At 41.2% G+C, this 18,938-nt stretch overlaps 1 protein-coding gene across 2 annotated transcripts in view; it reads left to right on the top strand.

The window, feature by feature from the left end:
* The window catches only part of ANTXR2 (ANTXR cell adhesion molecule 2), a 301,029-nt gene that overhangs the window by 194,765 nt on the left and 87,326 nt on the right, over window positions 1-18,938 (top strand). For both annotated transcript variants that reach the window (XM_077476177.1, XM_077476176.1), the window contains exons 14-16: window positions 6,379-6,426; window positions 8,370-8,462; window positions 18,289-18,456. In XM_077476177.1, the coding sequence (XP_077332303.1) occupies window positions 6,379-6,426; window positions 8,370-8,462; window positions 18,289-18,456 (309 nt within the window). The remainder of the gene's footprint in view (window positions 1-6,378; window positions 6,427-8,369; window positions 8,463-18,288; window positions 18,457-18,938) is intronic.

Below are 18,938 nucleotides of genomic sequence, written 5' to 3' on the forward strand. Positions count from 1 at the left end.
TATTCTATAATTGAATGTGTTTTAGCCTACTGCTGATGGTTGTATTTCCATAGTATTGTCTTGCAGACTAGTGCTAATAGTTTTAACATTTGTAGCTTTTATAATCTCATGTAGAGGGTATGTACTTTTTTGATGCACGGCATTTGCATTTAGATATCTTAAGTGTAGCCAGATTATCATGAATGCAATTTTTAATTTGTTATTCAAGCTGGGCAAAAATACAACAACATCAAAGCAATCATCATTTGTCTCTAAAAGCACTCATAAACAAAAATCTACCGGTAATGCATAGATAAGCTGTGGTTATTGTTTTAAATGTTTTCAATGTTTAAAACAAGGAAATGAAATCATTTTGTAATTATCTACTGTTTCATCATCTTCCTGTATTTTTAAAATTGCAGTATTGTTTATTTCCTTCTAACATACTGTATGTATATTTAAAGCAAGCTACTACCAGCTAAAACAGAATGCACATTAATTTTGTTAGAAATAGGAATTACTGTTAAAGTGTAGAACACATAGAAATATAGATACTGTTCTTAAATAGATAAATCTGGAACAAGAACAGTTAGTATAGTTGCTAAAACACAAAAACTGGTGATAGCAGGACTTAGCCTATGTTGGGGGCTTGCTGCAGTAAACATAGTTACATAGTTACATAGTTACATAGTAAGTGAGGTTGAAAAAAGATACAAGTCCAACCTATGTGTGTGATTATCTGTCAGTATTACATTGTATATCCCTGTATGTTGTGGTCGTTCAGGAGCTTATCTAATAGTTTCTCCCAAACTGGTGTTGCATACACACGGTCGGACAAAGTTGTCACAAAATCCGATCGTTCGGAACGTAATGACGTTAGTTCGTTATGACGAGACTACGTTCATGCTAGTAGCCAATAGCTTTGGTCTCGTAATTTGATCTGAGCATGTGTAGCACTTTGTCCGATCGGAATTCTCTACAAACGATCAGACAAAGTCTGATCGGATCATGTTGAAAATTTTATATCCAGCTCTCAAACTTTGTTGGTCGGACATTCCGACGGAAAAAGTCCGATGTAGCCCACACACGGTCGGATTATCCGACAACATGGTCCAATCGGACCTTTTCCGTCGGAATTTCCAACCGTGTGTACAGGGGCTTACAGTAAAGTAGTTTAAGGTTAAACCTCTTTTCTTCTGAATTTAATGAGTGGCCATGAGTCTTGTTAAACTCCCTTTGGGCACAAATGGGCCTCATGCCTTTGCATTACATTGGAAAAGTAGCTTTCCCAGTGTAACTTGCTGTGCATGGCCATGCTATGTCTCAGGCCGCGTACACACGCGCGGACTGTTCGCCCAACCTTGTTCGTCAAACAGTTTGGGCAAACAGTCCGCTCAAAATTTGCATGAGCGGACTTGCCCACACACGAGCGGACTGTTTGACGAACAAGGTTGGGCAAACAGTTCGCTCAACTTTTGAAATGAACGGACTCGCCCACGTAAGGAGGAGGCAAATCCGCCCATTTCGAGCGCGTGTACAGGTAGGCGGGGCCCGCGAAGGAGACGTCGCGGGCTCCGCCGCCTGGAATGGGCTTAAAGGGGAACCCCAACGCCGAAAAAAATCGGCGTGGGGGTTCCCCCCAAGTCCACACCAGACCCTTGTCCGAGCACGCTACCCGGCCGGCCAGGAAAGGGGGGCGAGCGAGCGCGCCCCCCCTCCTGAGCCGTACCAGACCGCGTGCCCTCAACATGGGGGGTGCCTTGGGGAAGGGGGGGCCGCGCGGCCCCCCCACCCCAAAGCACCTTGTCCCCATGTTGATGAGGACAAGGGCCTCTTCCCGACAACCCTGGCCGTTGGTTGTCGGGGTCTGCGGGCGGGGGGCTTATCGGAATCCGGGAGCCCCCTTTAAGAAGGGGGCCCCGGATACCGGCCCCCCACCCTATGTGAATGAGTATGGGGTACAATGTACCCCTACCCATTCACCTGTGAAATAAAGTACCAAAAAAAACACAACACAGGGGAAAAAAATATTTTATTGCACAGCCGGGGGTCTTCCGTCTTCGGGGGTCTTCTCGCCGGACTCCTCCGCTATGTGTGTGTAGCTCTTTTGCTAGCGGAGGAGTCCGGCTTTCTTCCTCCCCGCCGCCGGCCTCTTCTCCCGACTTCGGGGGTCTTGTCCCCCCTTCGGTTCTTCTGCCGGGCCACCGCGCCTGGTCCGGTGGCCCGGTCTTCTGTCGCCGTCTTCCGTTCTTCTGTCGCCGCCTTCGGTTCTTCTGCCGGGCCACCGCGCCTTCTTGTAGCTCTTTTACAGGCGGTGGCCCGGTCTTCTGTCGCCGCCGCCGCCTTCCGTTCTTGTTCTTCTTGTTCTTCTTCTTCTTCTCCTGGAGATGTTGACTCGACGAGCTCTCCGGCCGGAATGCCAGGGACACGCTCCGCTGCCACTTATATAGTGACAATGGGGCGGTGTCACATGGTATATGTCACATGGGTTGGTCACATGGGTTGATGTCACATGGGGACTATGACATCGTAAGGGGGCGGGGTCACCATGTGACCAACCCATGTGACATATACCATGTGACACCGCCCCATTGTCACTATATAAGTGACCGCACAGCGCGGCTCTGGCATTCCGGCCGGAGGGAGCGACGTGTCAACATCTCCTGGAGAAGAACAAGAAGAACAAGAAGAACAAGAAGAACAAGAACGGAAGGCGGCGGCGGCGACAGAAGACCGGGCCACCGCCTGTAAAAGAGCTACAAGAAGGCGCGGTGGCCCGGCAGAAGAACCGAAGGCGGCGACAGAAGAACGGAAGACGGCGACAGAAGACCGGGCCACCGGACCAGGCGCGGTGGCCCGGCAGAAGAACCGAAGAGGGGGACAAGACCCCCGAAGTCGGGAGAAGAGGCCGGCGGCGGGGAGGAAGAAAGCCGGACTCCTCCGCTAGCAAAAGAGCTACACACACATAGCGGAGGAGTCCGGCGAGAAGACCCCCGAAGACGGAAGACCCCTGGCTGTGCAATAAAATATTTTTTTCCCCTGTGTTGTGTTTTTTTTGGTACTTTATTTCACAGGTGAATGGGTAGGGGTACATTGTACCCCATACTCATTCACATAGGGTGGGGGGCCGGTATCCGGGGCCCCCTTCTTAAAGGGGGCTCCCGGATTCCGATAAGCCCCCCGCCCGCAGACCCCGACAACCAACGGCCAGGGTTGTCGGGAAGAGGCCCTTGTCCTCATCAACATGGGGACAAGGTGCTTTGGGGTGGGGGGGCCGCGCGGCCCCCCCTTCCCCAAGGCACCCCCCATGTTGAGGGCACGCGGCCTGGTACGGCTCAGGAGGGGGGGGCGCGCTCGCTCGCCCCCCCTTCCTGGCCGGCCGGGTAGCGTGCTCGGACAAGGGTCTGGTGTGGACTTTGGGGGAACCCCCACGCCGATTTTTTCGGCGTTGGGGTTCCCCTTTAAGCCCATTCCAGGCGGCGGAGCCCGCGACGTCTCCTTCGCGGGCCCCGCCTACCTGTACACGCGCTCGAAATGGGCGGACTTTCCGAGCGGGAACAGTCCGCTCATTTCGAAAGTACAGCGGACAGGCCCACACACGGGCGGACTGTTCGCTCAAACACAGTTTCAGCGGACAGTTTTTCGGAATTTCCGAAAGACTTTGTCCGTCCAACTGTCCGCTGAAACTGTCCGCTGAAAGCCCACACACGAGCGGACTGTCCGCCCAAACACTGTTCAGCGGGCAAGGTTGGGCGAACAGTCCGCCCGTGTGTACGCGGCCTCACAGTGGCTGTTGAATGAATGAAGGCTGCAAACAGCTGTTGCAGACTTAATTTACAAAAACACTGTAATTATATCCTTACAATGTTTTTGATTGGCGCATATTCTTTGAACTACACAAACATTAATTTCCAGAAAACCCTTGATTGTAATTTGTATTTAGTTTATATGTAGCATTCAAGCATTTGTTCCTTTAGATTTCAACATACGAAATGCACACAATTAAACAAAATATATTCTTTTTATTTATAAATAATTTAGCTTTTTACCTAAAGATGTCATCTTATAAAAGGGACTATTCACTGAAAAAAGCAATGCCCAATGTTTGTCTTGGCACTCTGCACATGCTGCAGAAAATCTTTCTTCCCTGTCCTGTTTTCTAAGGACCATACAACCCTGGGTCTGGTGGACAGTGTCATTTATTCAACCCATGCCAGACCAGCTGCTGTATGTGTGGTCCTACCAGGCGTGGTCTTACCTCTATCAAACACATTAAGAGAGATGCAGCACCTCTCCTCAATGAGCCTGAGCTTGAGGGAGGGGGGACATCAGGATCTCCTCTTTCGGTGCTACAATACATTGGGGTTGATTTACTACAACCTGAGAGTGCAAAATCTGATGGAGCTCTGCATGATAGCCAATCAGCTTCTTACTTCAGCTTGTTCAATTAAAGTGGATGTAAACCATTTCATAATGTAGATGTTAGGTACCTGGTGGTGAGCCTGACTTGGCGGAAGAAGACCTCTCTTACAGCTCTGGTTCAGGGACCACTGGAATGGAGACAGTGGCCCCGTGAGCGCAGTGGGGTAGGAGTGTCTGAGCTGGAAGCAGCGGCTGGATCCTCTGGAAACTGGAACTGCAGAGTAGATGATGGATCAGCAGTCAGTGGTCAGCAGACACAGGAGCAGCAGCGACAGGACCAGGATGCAGTACACTTGAAATGAGCAAATGAGGAATGGTCAGACAGGCCGGGTCACAACAGATAAGGCAATCGGGTATGTCCAGCAGGCAGAAGCGAGGTACAGGCAGGCAGAGGTTCATTAACAGAAGTTCAATACAAAGCAAGGTCAGGCAGGCTGGGGTCAGAGCAGGAGAGGTCAGCTTGGTCAAATGAAAGTCGGGTCAGAGAATACGATCAGCAGGCAGATTATAGGGGACTCAGGTATAGAGCTGCAGACAAACGGCGCTGAGCAAGTGCAGCTGCCCTCCTTAAGTAGGACCACTGGCGCCAAACAGCGCTAACGCACACACGCCTGCACGTGCTGTGTGCGCACAGGTGTGCACGCGCTGTGCATGCACACGCACCCATCACGCATGTGCGTTCGCCTGTGATGCGCACTGGCTCACACACACGCGCCGATGCCTGGCTTGCATCGCATTTGCCCGTTCCATGTGGGCGAAACCCTGACAGTAGAGTAAGTTTTCCTATCATTTGAGCCCAGTCTTGCCACAAACAGTTAATCCAGCTCTGAGCAATCCTCTGTTATTGTTCAGTGAGATAAATCTTGACAAACAGAGAAAAACTTTGTCAAATCCTCCCCCTTGCTGTGATTGACAGGTGATTTACATATCTCATGCACTAGCCTAAGAGACGTGCATTATTTTTTAATTCCCTCCCACTCCTTTCTTCTGCTGCTCTGCAAGGATTGGCTGTTCCACACCTCAGCATTATTTGGCATGCTGAACTCATGTGGAGACTTTTCTGGGTTTTGCCTGGATTTTAGAGATCATAGAAGAAGTTCAGTGTAAGAAATACACAGGAGAAAATGCATGTTGATAAGGGGAGTGTAGAGGTGGGCTGGGAGTCTACTGACATCACGACTCCACCCACTGAGCCCTGGAAAACAGACCCACCCACAGAATCTGCAGTTTTTCGGGTCTCAGATGGAGGGGAGACATTTGACAGATAAGTATACATGCAGGAGGCATGTATATCCTTCTAGATAACCAATATTGCAGTCATTTAGAAAGGATGACCCTTACATCCACTTTAAGCTTTGGCAAAAAAAATGGAAGCTGGTTTTTATGCAGAGCTGCACCAGATTTTGCACTCTCTGGTTTTAGTAAATCAACCTCAGTGTCTTGTTACTGGATGCTAGGCATGCCATTTGAAAATACCACCAATCACCATTCTTACTACAGTATTGCAGTATAGTATTACAGTGTGCCTCTTCCTTTTGAACAGCTGTGTTGCTCAAACATTAATGGGTTTGGAAGAAATACTGCAAAACATAGCTTATTTTTGCATCCTTTTTTTTCTAGTGTTTTTTCTTTACAAATAAAAAATAGCAAATCTGCATGTATTATAAACCATATTATAAACCAGTTCTTAGATCTTGGCTAAATCAGTCAAACTACTGTGATAAACACTGAATTGCCTGCATCTAACTCTTCATATATAACAATAGCTTGTGGCCTGTTATATGATAGCAGAGAAATATCCTAAATAGTACAGATCTTTGATATTGCTTCACAAAAAGTAACTTGCTGAATTTCACCATCTGAGTAGACTTACCTGTCAGTTGGGATACAGTTTGGAGTAAATTAAATCCAACCTTCTAGGCATGGTGGACTTCAGAAAATGTAGTTTGTATTCATGTTTCTATTTACTTTTTTTAGGTTATTAAGGCTCCTCCTCCGCCTCCACCGCCAGCACCAGTTGAAGAGGTACATTATGTTTTTATTCTTATTCAATTCTTCCTATTCATTATTATTCAAACTTAATGAATCTTTTTATTTATTGTATCTTCTAGCTTTTTAACTTTTTTAAAACTTGAATTGCAAATCTAATAGTAAATGTAGTATATTCAAATTTTTTTGCTTAGATCAGTGATGGTAAAGTTGTACCTCTGGTCCTTATATATTCCCTCTATCCCTGGTTCACACGAGTGCACCTTGAGTGGCACAGAATGACATGACAAATTACATTTCATGGCGCCCATCCTAATCAATCAAAAATCAACAAAACTCAGCAGAGTGAAATTTTGGAAAAGATTCCTGCGCTACTTTGGTGCGACTCCAGTGCGATTTCAGCCCCATAGACTCTTATGTTAACTCACAGAAGTCGCATCAGTGTTAGATAATAAGCTTTTCCTATGCGACTTTGATGATATTAGTGGGTTTTTTAAGCCATCACCTCTCCTCCCAGTGTGTCCTTCCTACCTAAAAACTCTCCTTCCAAGCACAATGCATGAATACCTAAGTTTAGAGAAAACATGCATTTTCACTCAAGTTTTTGTGCATTATTCATGTTCACTTGAATGGGTTGCCCTACTTGTGACAAATGCCCCAAAGTAGATCCAGAACCTTTTCGGTTTCGGAGCATCCTTTGTTTTTTCAGCCTGTGTTTGATGCATTTGCAGTGTGACAAATGCGTGTCAAAACACGCATCTTCTAAATTTAACTGGGGTGGTATTAATAATCAGGCTGCATTCACACATGCACTTTTCTGAACGCACAGCAAACCGCACAGAAAACATGAGCTTCACTATGCATTTTAGAAACATTATGAAAAACGTAGCAGAATAAATATTGGCCTAAATTGATGAAGAAATTTGAATTCATACATTTTTTTACTGAATATATTTTATAGCAGCAAGTAAAAAATATTGCTTTTTTTTTTTTGTTTAAAGTTCTCGCTTTTTTTGTTTATAGTTCACAAAATAAAAAGGTGATCAAATACCACCAAAAAAATAGCTGTATTTGTGGGGGAAAAAAGGACATCATTATTTTTTTTTGGCTATAACATCGCACGACTGCTTAACTGTCAGTTAAAGCAACGCAGTGCTGTATCACAAAAAATGGCCTTCTCATGAAGTAGATGAAACATTCTAGGGCTAAAGTGGTTAAAGAAGAATTATATAAAAAATAAAAAGATCAGTTAAACTCACACGTGCTTTTTTTTTTTTTACTACTACGATTCCTTCATACTGGCTTTTGAAATATACAATTGCAGCAATTTAGAAGCTGGATGAAAGGTTTAACACTGGGAAACACTATTTGAAAGATAAAAAGTGTATTTTATGTACAACTATATAGATCAGACAAAAATGAAGGACAAATGAGGAGGAAGGAGGGACAGAGGGACTTGGTCCCAAATCAGGGACTGTCCCTCAAAAATCAGGGACTGTCCCTCAAAATCAGGGACAGACTCTTGAAATCAGGGAGAGTTGGGAGCTATGTATTGGGTCTGATCAATTTGTTTTCTTGTGTTCTGTATGGCATGATTTACCAGTAAACCTATTTAGAGTGATACATTAGCTGTGTTAGGCACCACTAAAGATTCCAATTTAGAATAAAATCTCTGTATTCCTTTGCTTGTGCGGCATGAGTTTGTGGAAATTGGGGAATAAATGCATAATGGGCTGAAGGTAAATTAAATACCAGACAGAAATACCAGACAGAAGTTTGATACCCCTGGTGTCTACCATACAAAATAAAATGATAAGCTCGTAAGCAAAAACTAAAATAGAAAATGTGTTTTGTGCTATTTGAATTAAATACATAAACAAAATAATTTTTTTTTTAAATAATGCAAATTGTGTATGATACCTTGATGAAGATTTTGAATACAGTGTGAAAATCAACTGCCTGTGCTTTTATGTACATAGGAACCAGAATCACCTACACCGAACAAGAAATGGCCCACAGTTGATGCTAGTTATTATGGTGGTCGGGGTGTTGGAGGCATTAAGAGAATGGAGGTTGGTAACATCATCGTATTTTTCTTTTTTCACTGTAAAAACATTTTTTTATACCTGCTGTGCAGAATAAAGAATAAAGAACAGATTTACAATTTACTTCTACAATAATTCCGTAACTAGGAGTCGATAGTTGCAGACCTTGACAAATCTTGATCTGGATGTCCTCATAGCATGCTATGTTGTTGGGTCCATCCTCCTTTGTATGTTGGTCCTACCTAATTTCTGTTGTATATCGTAATAGAATTACACCCAGTAAGATCTAGCAGGTCAGGGTTATTGAGAAAATATGTTCATGTTTCAAATAGGATTTTTTTCAACTATCACATTTGTTTGTGTTTAAAAATGAAATAATAGAACAGCATAAGGGCCAATGTTGTGCCTTGACCTGATTGTAAAGGTTATTTTTTTATATTAAAATAATAAACATGGTATACCTACCTACTCTGTGCAATGGTATTGTACAAAACTGCCCTGAACCTCCTCCTCTCTGGTCTCCCACTAGCGATCTTGGCTCCTCCTCTTCTTGGTGGGCCCCCATAAATAACAGTTTTCTATGCAGGCCCACCTGCAGGCTTGCTCCTGAGTCATGCTGTGTGCATCTATTGACACACAGACTGCGGCTCAGCCCTGCCTCCACTCCTGCTCACTGTACCATCTGTAAAAGGATGAATTTGGGATAATGGTGAGGATGCTGGATCGAGTGATGTCGGGTAAGTGTTTCAGAAGGGGGAGGGAATGCAAATAAAGTTTTTTTTTTACCCTAATGCAGAGGATGTATTAATGTAAAACACCTTTACAACCACTTTAACTTATAGTAACCAATCAACCGATCAGTTTTTACGTTTGTTAAAGCTGAACTCCAGCCTTACCTTTTGTCTTGCACAGTTGTACAGGCTGCTTTCCTGCACAGAAATTGACTAACGTTAGCATTTAAACACTTAACATTGTAATTTAACCAAAACATATACCCATGTAATCATTTTTTGTATGTATCAGTACTGAAGCAGATTGCTGTGATTTATTTTTTATTTTTTTTAAGAAGCACAGCACCCTGGTGGCCTTTCCCATCGGCCATGATCTTTCAGCATTGAATAGAGCAACAACAACCTTAAATAAAACCTTTCCATTATATTACACACCTTATTTTAGAGTCAGTGGCATCCTCACTGGGTCTGAAATAAGATATGTAATGTATTGGAGGGTTTTATTTAACGTTTCCATTAGTATGCTGATGTGGGGAGCAAGAAGGAAGCAGCTAAGGAAATATCTAAGCAGGTCAAACTCAAGCTTCAATGGAATGAATGCCGATTTCTGATTGATTATTATAGGTTTGGATAAAGCATTCCCTGTAATTTGTCAGCAAAGTATCTAAAATGCTTTAATTTGAGTATTGTGATCTATTTCACTCAGTACTGTTTTAAAACTGATTTAGTAATACAAATAGCTCAGTAAAAAATCCCAAGCAAACAGTTCTGTATTAAGTGTCTAAATCATTTTGGTAAAAAGAAAGCTGAAGCCACAGTACACAAGGTATATTTTTGGCGGGGCTGCAAAGGCTAAGTTGCATTAAATATAACTGTGCTGTGGACCATGTCCTTGGGACATCGGTTTATCATTCCCTCATAAAGAAAGAGGTTATGAAAGAATGTTCTTTGTTTCCTTCATTTAAAATGTACATCAGATGAGATTACAACACACGATTTCCGTTCAGCTTGTGTGTAGAGCTTTGTTTTGGAGTTATGGAAAAAATTAGTTTCAGGCACAGCGGATTTTATGAGAATGGACAAAAACAAAAAGCCCCCTTATGGACTAGCCTTCTTATTAATGAAATCTGTAAAAAACAAAGCCACTTTGATAAATAGCAGATTAAATTATCTTTGCCCACAAATGGATAGAGTGGAAAAATATAACTAAGGATCCATACTTTAAAAAAAATGGGTATTTTAATACTTTAGAACATATATTATAGGGTTAAATTGCATTTGGTATTAAAAATTATTTAATTGGTATTATTGCCTGTGTAACCAAAGCTGAACAAATACAATAAACAACTCCTCAATGGTAGTAATCATTTAATAAAAAATGTAATAATGCTTCAACATGAACTATTAAAAGCAGGGCTTATTTTCAGCAGAAACTTGGTGAAACTGATTGTATGTAATGGCAAAGGTTGATGGGGTGTGCTGGAGTGTGTTTTGATGCTGGCTGCTGGGGATCTATTGTTGCTGGCGAGACGATCTATTGTTGCTAGGAGGTCGATTGCTGCTTGGAGGGGTCTACTGATGCTGGCTTCTGGGAGATCTGTTGGGGGTCTATGTTGCTGGAGTAGATCTATTGTTCCTGGGAGATCTATTGTTGCATGATACCTTTTTTTTTTTTTTGCAATAACATCCAAATTGTCAGGACAAGCTTTTGGGGTGTGCCCCTTTCTTCAAAGTCCAAGCAGTACTAATACACAAAGTTTTAGCAGATTGTTTAAAGACAATCTCTGAGGAAGTATTGGAAGAGATTTTCTTTTCCGCGTTATTTCTTTTCCGCGTTATTATTGTCTTTTGAGTGAGAGGATTAAGTATGGGCCAAACACAAGCACAGGTTAAATGTTCTAACCCAAACAGTGAACCCGTTGAAGTCTATGGGAGCTGAAAAGGAAAAATCAAAAGTGCCCATTTTGAAGGTTTAGATGCAAGTAATTGGGTATGAGGGGTCTGGGAGCTGTATCAATAAAAAATATATATATATTCAAAACGATCATTTTGGGGTTTTTATTCTCCAATCCAGAATTTATGCCAGCATTAAAAGCCACAAAATATTTAAAGTGGAATATATTGAAGCATAAATGGGTAGCACAGATTTTAGTGGATGGAAAAATGCCAATACTTCAAGATTTGGGACCTGAATATAAAAAATAAATGGCTAAAATATCTTCAGTTAAGGACATTTATTGAACCAATTGAGATGGTAATAAATAGACAAACAACTAAATTTGAACAAATAGTTTTGGACAAAGATAAACCGATTAAAAAACTATCTAAGATATATGATTTACTACTTCCCTCTGGAGATATTAAGGAAATAATAGGAATAAAAAAAATGGGAGGAAGAAATAGGGAACTCATTAATGGAGGAAGAATTGGAAAAAATACATAAATTATCAACAGCAACTAAATATCAAGAAAATAATTATAAGATCGTATTAAGATGGTATAGGAGCCCAGTGGTAAATAAAGGGAACACGGAAAAATGCTGGAGATGTAAGGTAGAAAGAGGGACTCTAGAACATATATGGTACGGTTGTCATAAGGTAAGAGCATTTTGGAAAAGGATAGTGGAAATATATCAGAAAGTGGTTGGAATAGAATTAAACTTAAATATAAACATCGCATTATTTTCCCTTACACCAAAGTCAATAAAGCAAAGAGAGGTAGAGCTATTACACCATATGACTACAGCAGCAAGGGTTGTAATAGCATGTAAATGGAGAGAAACAAACAGTCCAACGGTTACGGATTGGATATGCGAAATGAACGAAATATATCATATGGAAAAACAGATAAGAGAAGCAGGATATAGAAACAATCAAATATCAAGGCGATGGCAAAAATGGGAGGAATTTCGGTTTTCAAGGAGGATGAAGGACTATCTGTAAATGGAGAGGAGAGGAGGAGCCAATGGAAGGAGGTGGGGAGGGGTGAGGGGGGATATAGAAGGCGGGTGCAGTGGAGTGGGGAGAGAGGGGGGGAGAGAGAGGAGAGAGGAAAAGGAACTCTTTTTTTTTTGCATTTATAACTATGGTTTTTATATGGTTATGTACAGGAATTCGTTTTTGAATGTTTTTGAATATTGAATATTGGATGAATGTTAATATGATGTTTGTCTTAAAAATTAAATAAAAAAAGTAATTTGAAACAAAACGATCATTTTTTTTTCAGGAGTAGTGATTTTTATTATGCTTAAAGTGCAACAATAAAAATGAAAAATTCCCTTAAATGTAGTGCTTTGGGGGGTCCCCTGAATGTACTTGAAAAGCGACACATCTGTAGCATGCCTAAAACATGCTGCAGCAAAAATTACATTTCTAAAGAAAAAAAAACTAGCGAAATTCCATTTAACCACTAGCCGACCTGCCGCTGTCATTATACTGCAGCAGGCTGCCTCTCCTGGGCAAGTTGACTTAGCTGTAAGTCGGCCCTTTAGCAGGCACACGCGCCACGCAATGTAGGTGCTGATGCACGTGCCCAGCAACCACAATGTGCCCGGCGACTCGCGATCGCTCCTGAGAGAGAGAGAATGGGGGATCTGTCAATGTAAACAGACAGAACCCCCGTTTTGTCAGGGAGGGAGAGGAGAGGAGAGGAGAGGAGAGGGATCTGCTGTTTCTAGTGAATAGAAACAGCAATGTCTCTCTACTCCCAGTCACTACATTGTCCCCACAGTTATAAACAACCCCCTAGGACACACTTAACCCCTTAATCGCCCCCTAATGTTAACCTACTTCCCTGCCAGTGACATTTATACAGTAATCATTCGCTATTTTTAGCTCTGATCGCTGTATAAATGTCAATGGTCCCAAAAATGTGTCAAAAGTGTCTGATCTGTCCACCGCATCATCGCAGTCCCGATAAAAATCGCAGATTGACGCCATTACTAGTAAAAAAAAATAATAATAATAAAAATGCCATAAATCTATCCCATATTTTGTAGACACTATAAATTTTGTGCAAACCAATCAATATATGCTCATTGCAATTTTTGCAATAATAGGCGGTACTGATGGGCACTGTTAGGTGGCACTGATTGGCACTGATAGGCAGCACTGGTGGGCACTGATAGGTGGCATGGATAGGCAGTACTGATAGGCATTGATGGGTGGCACGGATGGGTGACACTGATAGGCATTGATTGACAGCAGTGATGGGCATTGATGGGCAGCACTGATTGCCAGCACTGACTGTCATTGCTAATGGGCACTTATTGGTGGCACTTGTGGGCAGTGGTGGGCACTGATTGCTGCCACTGGTGGGCAATTGTGGGCATTAATTTGTGACACTATATTGCAATATTGTAATCAGTGCACTGATGATGATTACATTCCTAGGTGTGAGGAGATGCCGCTGATCGACTTTCCTCTCTTCACACTCTGTCAGTATGAGACGAGGAAAGCCGATTACCGGCACTTCCTTGTCTACATGTGACAGGCTGGGGACACAACCGATCACATGGTTAAAGAGCCGCGGACGTGGCTCTTTACAGAGATTGGGGTCGCCCCGTGTCATAGCAAGATGGCCGTCATATGACGTTGTCCCAGAACGAGAGCCGCACCGTTCCGCCATCATTTTACGGTGAGCATGCGGCAAGCAGTTAAAAAATAAAAAACAAAAAATAGTGCCCCTCGATGTAAATCCATCGTCAATCACGCCTCCTGTCCGACCCGAAAAATAATAAAATAAAAAAACATCTGCCTCCTGGGAGGCCTCCCACCGAATGCCTCCTCTGTGCTTTGACATTTCTTAAATATTATTCACATGAACTTTTGTTATAAGATTTTTCACATTTAAGGGATTGTATTATTATTATTGTACTTTTACACTTTTAATAGTGCAATATTTAATTTGCATTTATATTATTTTTCACACAGTATATTGTTCATGGAATATGCATCTTTTCAGTCATGTTATTAGATATTAAGTAGTGCAGCACTGTTTTTTGGAACGTAAGGGAAGAACTACAAATCTTTTGATAAATGACAGGTCACATATGAAGTTCTAGTGTGTTATTTGTTTCTCTGTTGTAGTTCAGCATTTAATTGGTTATAATCTTATTATTATTCCTCCCAGATTTCATATTTGAAAACCATAAATGATCCATCCAAATCTTTGTTCACACTTTGTCGATTGAGTTGTGTTTTCTGCACATCAATAACATCAGTTATTGTGATGAAGCTATGACCATTTCAGCATGAAATGGACTAAAATGTGTAGTTGTTTGTCTGCAGTAGGTGCAGCTCAGAATTATGAGTGTTTAAAACATGTAACAGGAAATTAAGAAAGATATCTGTACAAATAAACAAATTGTACATTTTATTATAAATGGCAATGGAAAGCACAGAATGACTTAAAAAACAGATGGTATTTACATGCTATCACTTCTAGCACAAATACAAAATTAAGTTGTTTATTCCTCATTCAGGTCAGTGGCAAGCAATACAATTAATTTTCTTTTTAATTTATGCCCCTTTGCCTAACTGTGTGACTAACAATCACTAACGATTCAGTACTGCTGGTATTTATCAACAGAAACTGTATTTAAAGTTATTTAGTTGTTCAGTACAAACGGCTGTCATAGGCTATTCAGACCTAGAAATATTAACAGCAATAAATTCATTAACAAGACTACTAGTATACAAATGCATGAATATATAAAAACAGTAGTATGGCTAATGTGCATGTTCCAAGCAACCTAATCTTTAAAATAAATGTATCATAATAAATAATCTGAACCAAGTGTCACACTGACTATAATAATCAATAGTGTGTCCCCTCACCCACACTCACAGTGTGTACACTAAAGATAAACTCCTAATCATATACTTATTCAGACAAATTTTCTATGTTCAAGTCTCATGATCACCCATGACGTGATCAGTGTAAATGTGCGGAAATAAGGAAATTGGTGAAGAAGGAGAAGAAATTCACTGGACTTTTCTGGTGTGATATCAAAAGTAACAACACTTCTAGATGTATTGGTAAATAAACTAATCTGTCTAAGAAATATCTCTGTACTAAATATTTTCAGTCCGCTCCCTTCCCGTCATGTGATCTCCCTTGTGTCAGCCGGTGGTGGTTGCAGGGGAGAGGAGAAAGTGCTCTGACAACAGCCAGTACAGCCTGGGATTGGTGATGTCACCCAAAGGCTTCAATAGCTATCCTTTGTCATGCTCCGTTCTCTGCCTTAAGGCCCTGTTGTCTGACTCAGGTGAACTTGATCACTCTTTTAGACGTCTAATATCTCATTAAAGAGAACCTGTCACTAAAAATGTATCACATAGGGGACTTTTTGTCTAATATCTGATGAAAAAAATAGTAAAAAAAGTGTAAGCTAGTGATGCTGCACCAAAGCACTTAAAATCAATCACCAAATTTTATGAGCCCCCCCCCCCAACATACATGCATGTAGACATGTAAATACTGTACATATTGCAGGGAGTGCCCTAGATAGAATTAACTTGAATGCACTTTTTACTAAACTTTTGCATTCCATAAACCATTATGCTAATAATGTATGGCATTCTCTAGGGTGCCCACTCTCAGAAAGTATTTATTGTTTTGGGGGTTTGACATAATCTTCAGGTCTAAAATCGTTTTTAAACATGTCAAAATAATATAAGCACAGCACTGACAGTGCTCACAACAAAAGGATTAAAACTAGATGGTTGTAAGCAGGAATTCCATTTTTTCTACCAATATAATGCTGCGCTATCCATATGTAATCATACGGTAACCGTACTAAACCATGATATTACTGGCTGCAGTTAAATAGTGGCGGTGGGATATTCTATTCCTATATAAAAATTCTAGCGAATATAATAATGCAATCTTATGTGAATATAAATTGCGAACATGAACAATAAAAATTGCAATCCTATGCGATCCTCCCAATGACAACCTGTGTAGCATACACACCTCTATATACACACACATGTAGCATTCATATGCAATAGAGAAATTTGCAACCCTGTGTGATAATTGCAATAACGCAATAATTGCAGTGACAATCTGTAATTTACATAAATCTATATAAAAGTGCATCAACATACAATAATCAATAAAGAAATAAAGTGAACTGTGCTTAACAAATCTGTTTCCTCAGTGTTAGGGATGAGCTCAACATTTGGCCCGAAGAATGAACTGTGGCTGTTAGACTGTTCGCAACCTTAAAGGACTCTGCATACTGTTAAAAAAATCACTGCTCCTGGGTGAATGGAATTTAAAAGATTTTTCCCTAGGGTAGTGCCCACCTCCCATGCTATTTATTTTACACCCCCTTGCCTATTAGCCCAGAAAATGGGCATCTTTATTTTGACAGATTATGTGGTTTCAGATTCAGTATCTGAACTTCTTTGAAGTTTACCAAAACCCTGCTCTAACGAAACCCAGGGCAGTTTGTCTCATCCCTAGTTGGAGTTAGAAGAGTATACACCCTCTTTAGTTAAGGACAGACAATGCCACAACAGAGAAAAGCTTGGAGGCTTCCCACATTGTGTTATATTGGACCTATTCCAATAGATTCAGGTGGCTGACACACCCGGAGGTATATTAAAGGTGAAGAAGTTGAGGAACAGTTGGCAAGACAATTGAGTATAAACCCTCTACTTTTGCAGGTGGTGCTTTTTTTTTTACACTTTTTAATTAAGAAACAATGTTGCTTTAAGGAGAATATGTCATGATAGAAAACTGACAGCTTTTATTTTTAACTTGAATTTCAAGGTGCATTATCTGGGACATGATGCCTATCCTTGCTTCATTATATTTTAAGTTTTAGACCTGAAGCTATAATGTTCGTTTCAGATGCCATGACTCCTGATATGATATGCACATGGTTATATTAGATCACAATAATAAAAAGTGTTGAAAAAGGAATAAAAATGCCAGGCCTGAAGTAAAAAAAAAAAAAAAAAAAAAGAAATCTCTACCCTAAAATGTGATAAGAACTCATGACTGGTCTGCCTAAATCATCAAACTCTGCCAGTCATATTACTTCCAGACATCTAATTGTTATGAATATATATGGTACTTTTTCTGAACTTTTAAATGAGATGACAATCTATGTGTCTTTTAACCCCTTGCTTATGTAGGGAGATTTAAAGGGGAGCCCTTTAAGTGGGCTGTGATGCCGAGGTCGGTGGGAGGGGCTCCAGATCATATGGCTCTCCATGGTGCTTGTAGTAGATTTGTAGTTTCACAACAGCTGGAGGGCCACCAGTTTGAGACCCCTGGTGTAGAGAATACAGGAGACTAATACCAAGTATAATTTAGGTTCCTACGCAAACTGCATTTAAACATACATTTTATTATTCCTTATTTCCTTATTGAATTTGTCACTGCATTAATTGGTGTTTCTATTTTTTCCTGGAGTTCGGTTCTAAAATGCAACCAAAACATTTTTTTTTTGTATCAAGGGAAGAGTTATATTCCTAACTAGGTATTTTTTGTACTTATGTCACAGTTGAAAATTCACTGTTACTTCCTGGTAATGAGGGCATATCCAAAAGTTAGCAGCTGTAACACATATAGAAGGAATTAGGAACACCTGTTATAGTGATAAATGTCGGTTTGAAATACAATTTTCCTTAATTTTGGGAACAATTCTGCTTACAGCTTGTTCTGTCTGTGTGTAGAGAAAATAAATATCCCTTATAGGGGCACAGACAGCAATACCCCCCCCCCCCCCCCAGCACACACACACACACACACACACACACACACTCTCTATCCAAAACCTAAGAAAAGAGTTTTGACTGGTATTCCACTGGTATTGCCTCACTGCTTCACACTGTATTGTTTTTTCTCTATAGGATGTCAAGTAGTGAAGGCTTTACCCTACTTTGTCTCCAAAAAATGCATCAATGATAAAAAATATTAATATTATTTATCACAAAAATACATGCACTAAAATATGTTCATTAGTCCCACACAAAGGTTTTCAGGTTCTGTTGAACTTTTCTAAAGAGAAGCATGTTTGTTGTTCCTACTTCATATCTTTTATATATTACATTTCTTAAAGAATATTTTTTACTCAATATCATTTATTACACATCATTTGTCTCTAGGTACGTTGGGGTGATAAAGGCTCCACTGAAGAAGGTGCAAGATTAGAGATGGCCAAAAATGCTGTTATAACAATACCAGAGGAAGATGAAGTGCCCATGCAACCTAAACCTCAGAAACCTAAGCCTACCTCATCAGTACATCAAACAAAGTGGTACACTCCAATTAAGGTAAGTACGCGATTTAAATGAACCTATGTGTTATGTTGAAAAAAGTACATCCCTACAACTGAATCATTTTTCTAAAGTATATGTGGAGGTAAATTTAAGCAGGCCTATACTGTGATTTAGGCCTGTCTGTTTTGATCTGGAGGCAGGGGGGTGGTTTAGTGTAGCAGCATGTGACTGACATGTGCTTGAGCTCTTAGGCGCCTCCCCTGGTTTTCAGAAGGTTCTAAAAAAAAAAAAGAGGCAGGGCAGAGAGCTGGAGTGACATGGGGTGAATGTGGGAGCCCTAACCAATCCCCAACTAGTATTGACAGGGGGCAGGCCTCCTATATATACCCATTGTCAGCCTGCTGTATGAGGAGTTGCCAAGTGGAAGAACTGAATGATGAAGTGTTAGACTGTCGTGGTCTGAGGGAATCCCCTTTCTGGGGGGGGGGGGTGAACTCAGGCCTGGAGCTTGGGAGCTGGGAGGAAGAATCTCTCTA

The sequence above is a fragment of the Lithobates pipiens genome, unplaced genomic scaffold (assembly GCF_037356315.1).
Source record: "Lithobates pipiens isolate NorthernLeopardFrog02 unplaced genomic scaffold, aLitPip1_a1.2 Scaffold_13, whole genome shotgun sequence".
NCBI lineage: Eukaryota > Metazoa > Chordata > Amphibia > Anura > Ranidae > Lithobates > Lithobates pipiens.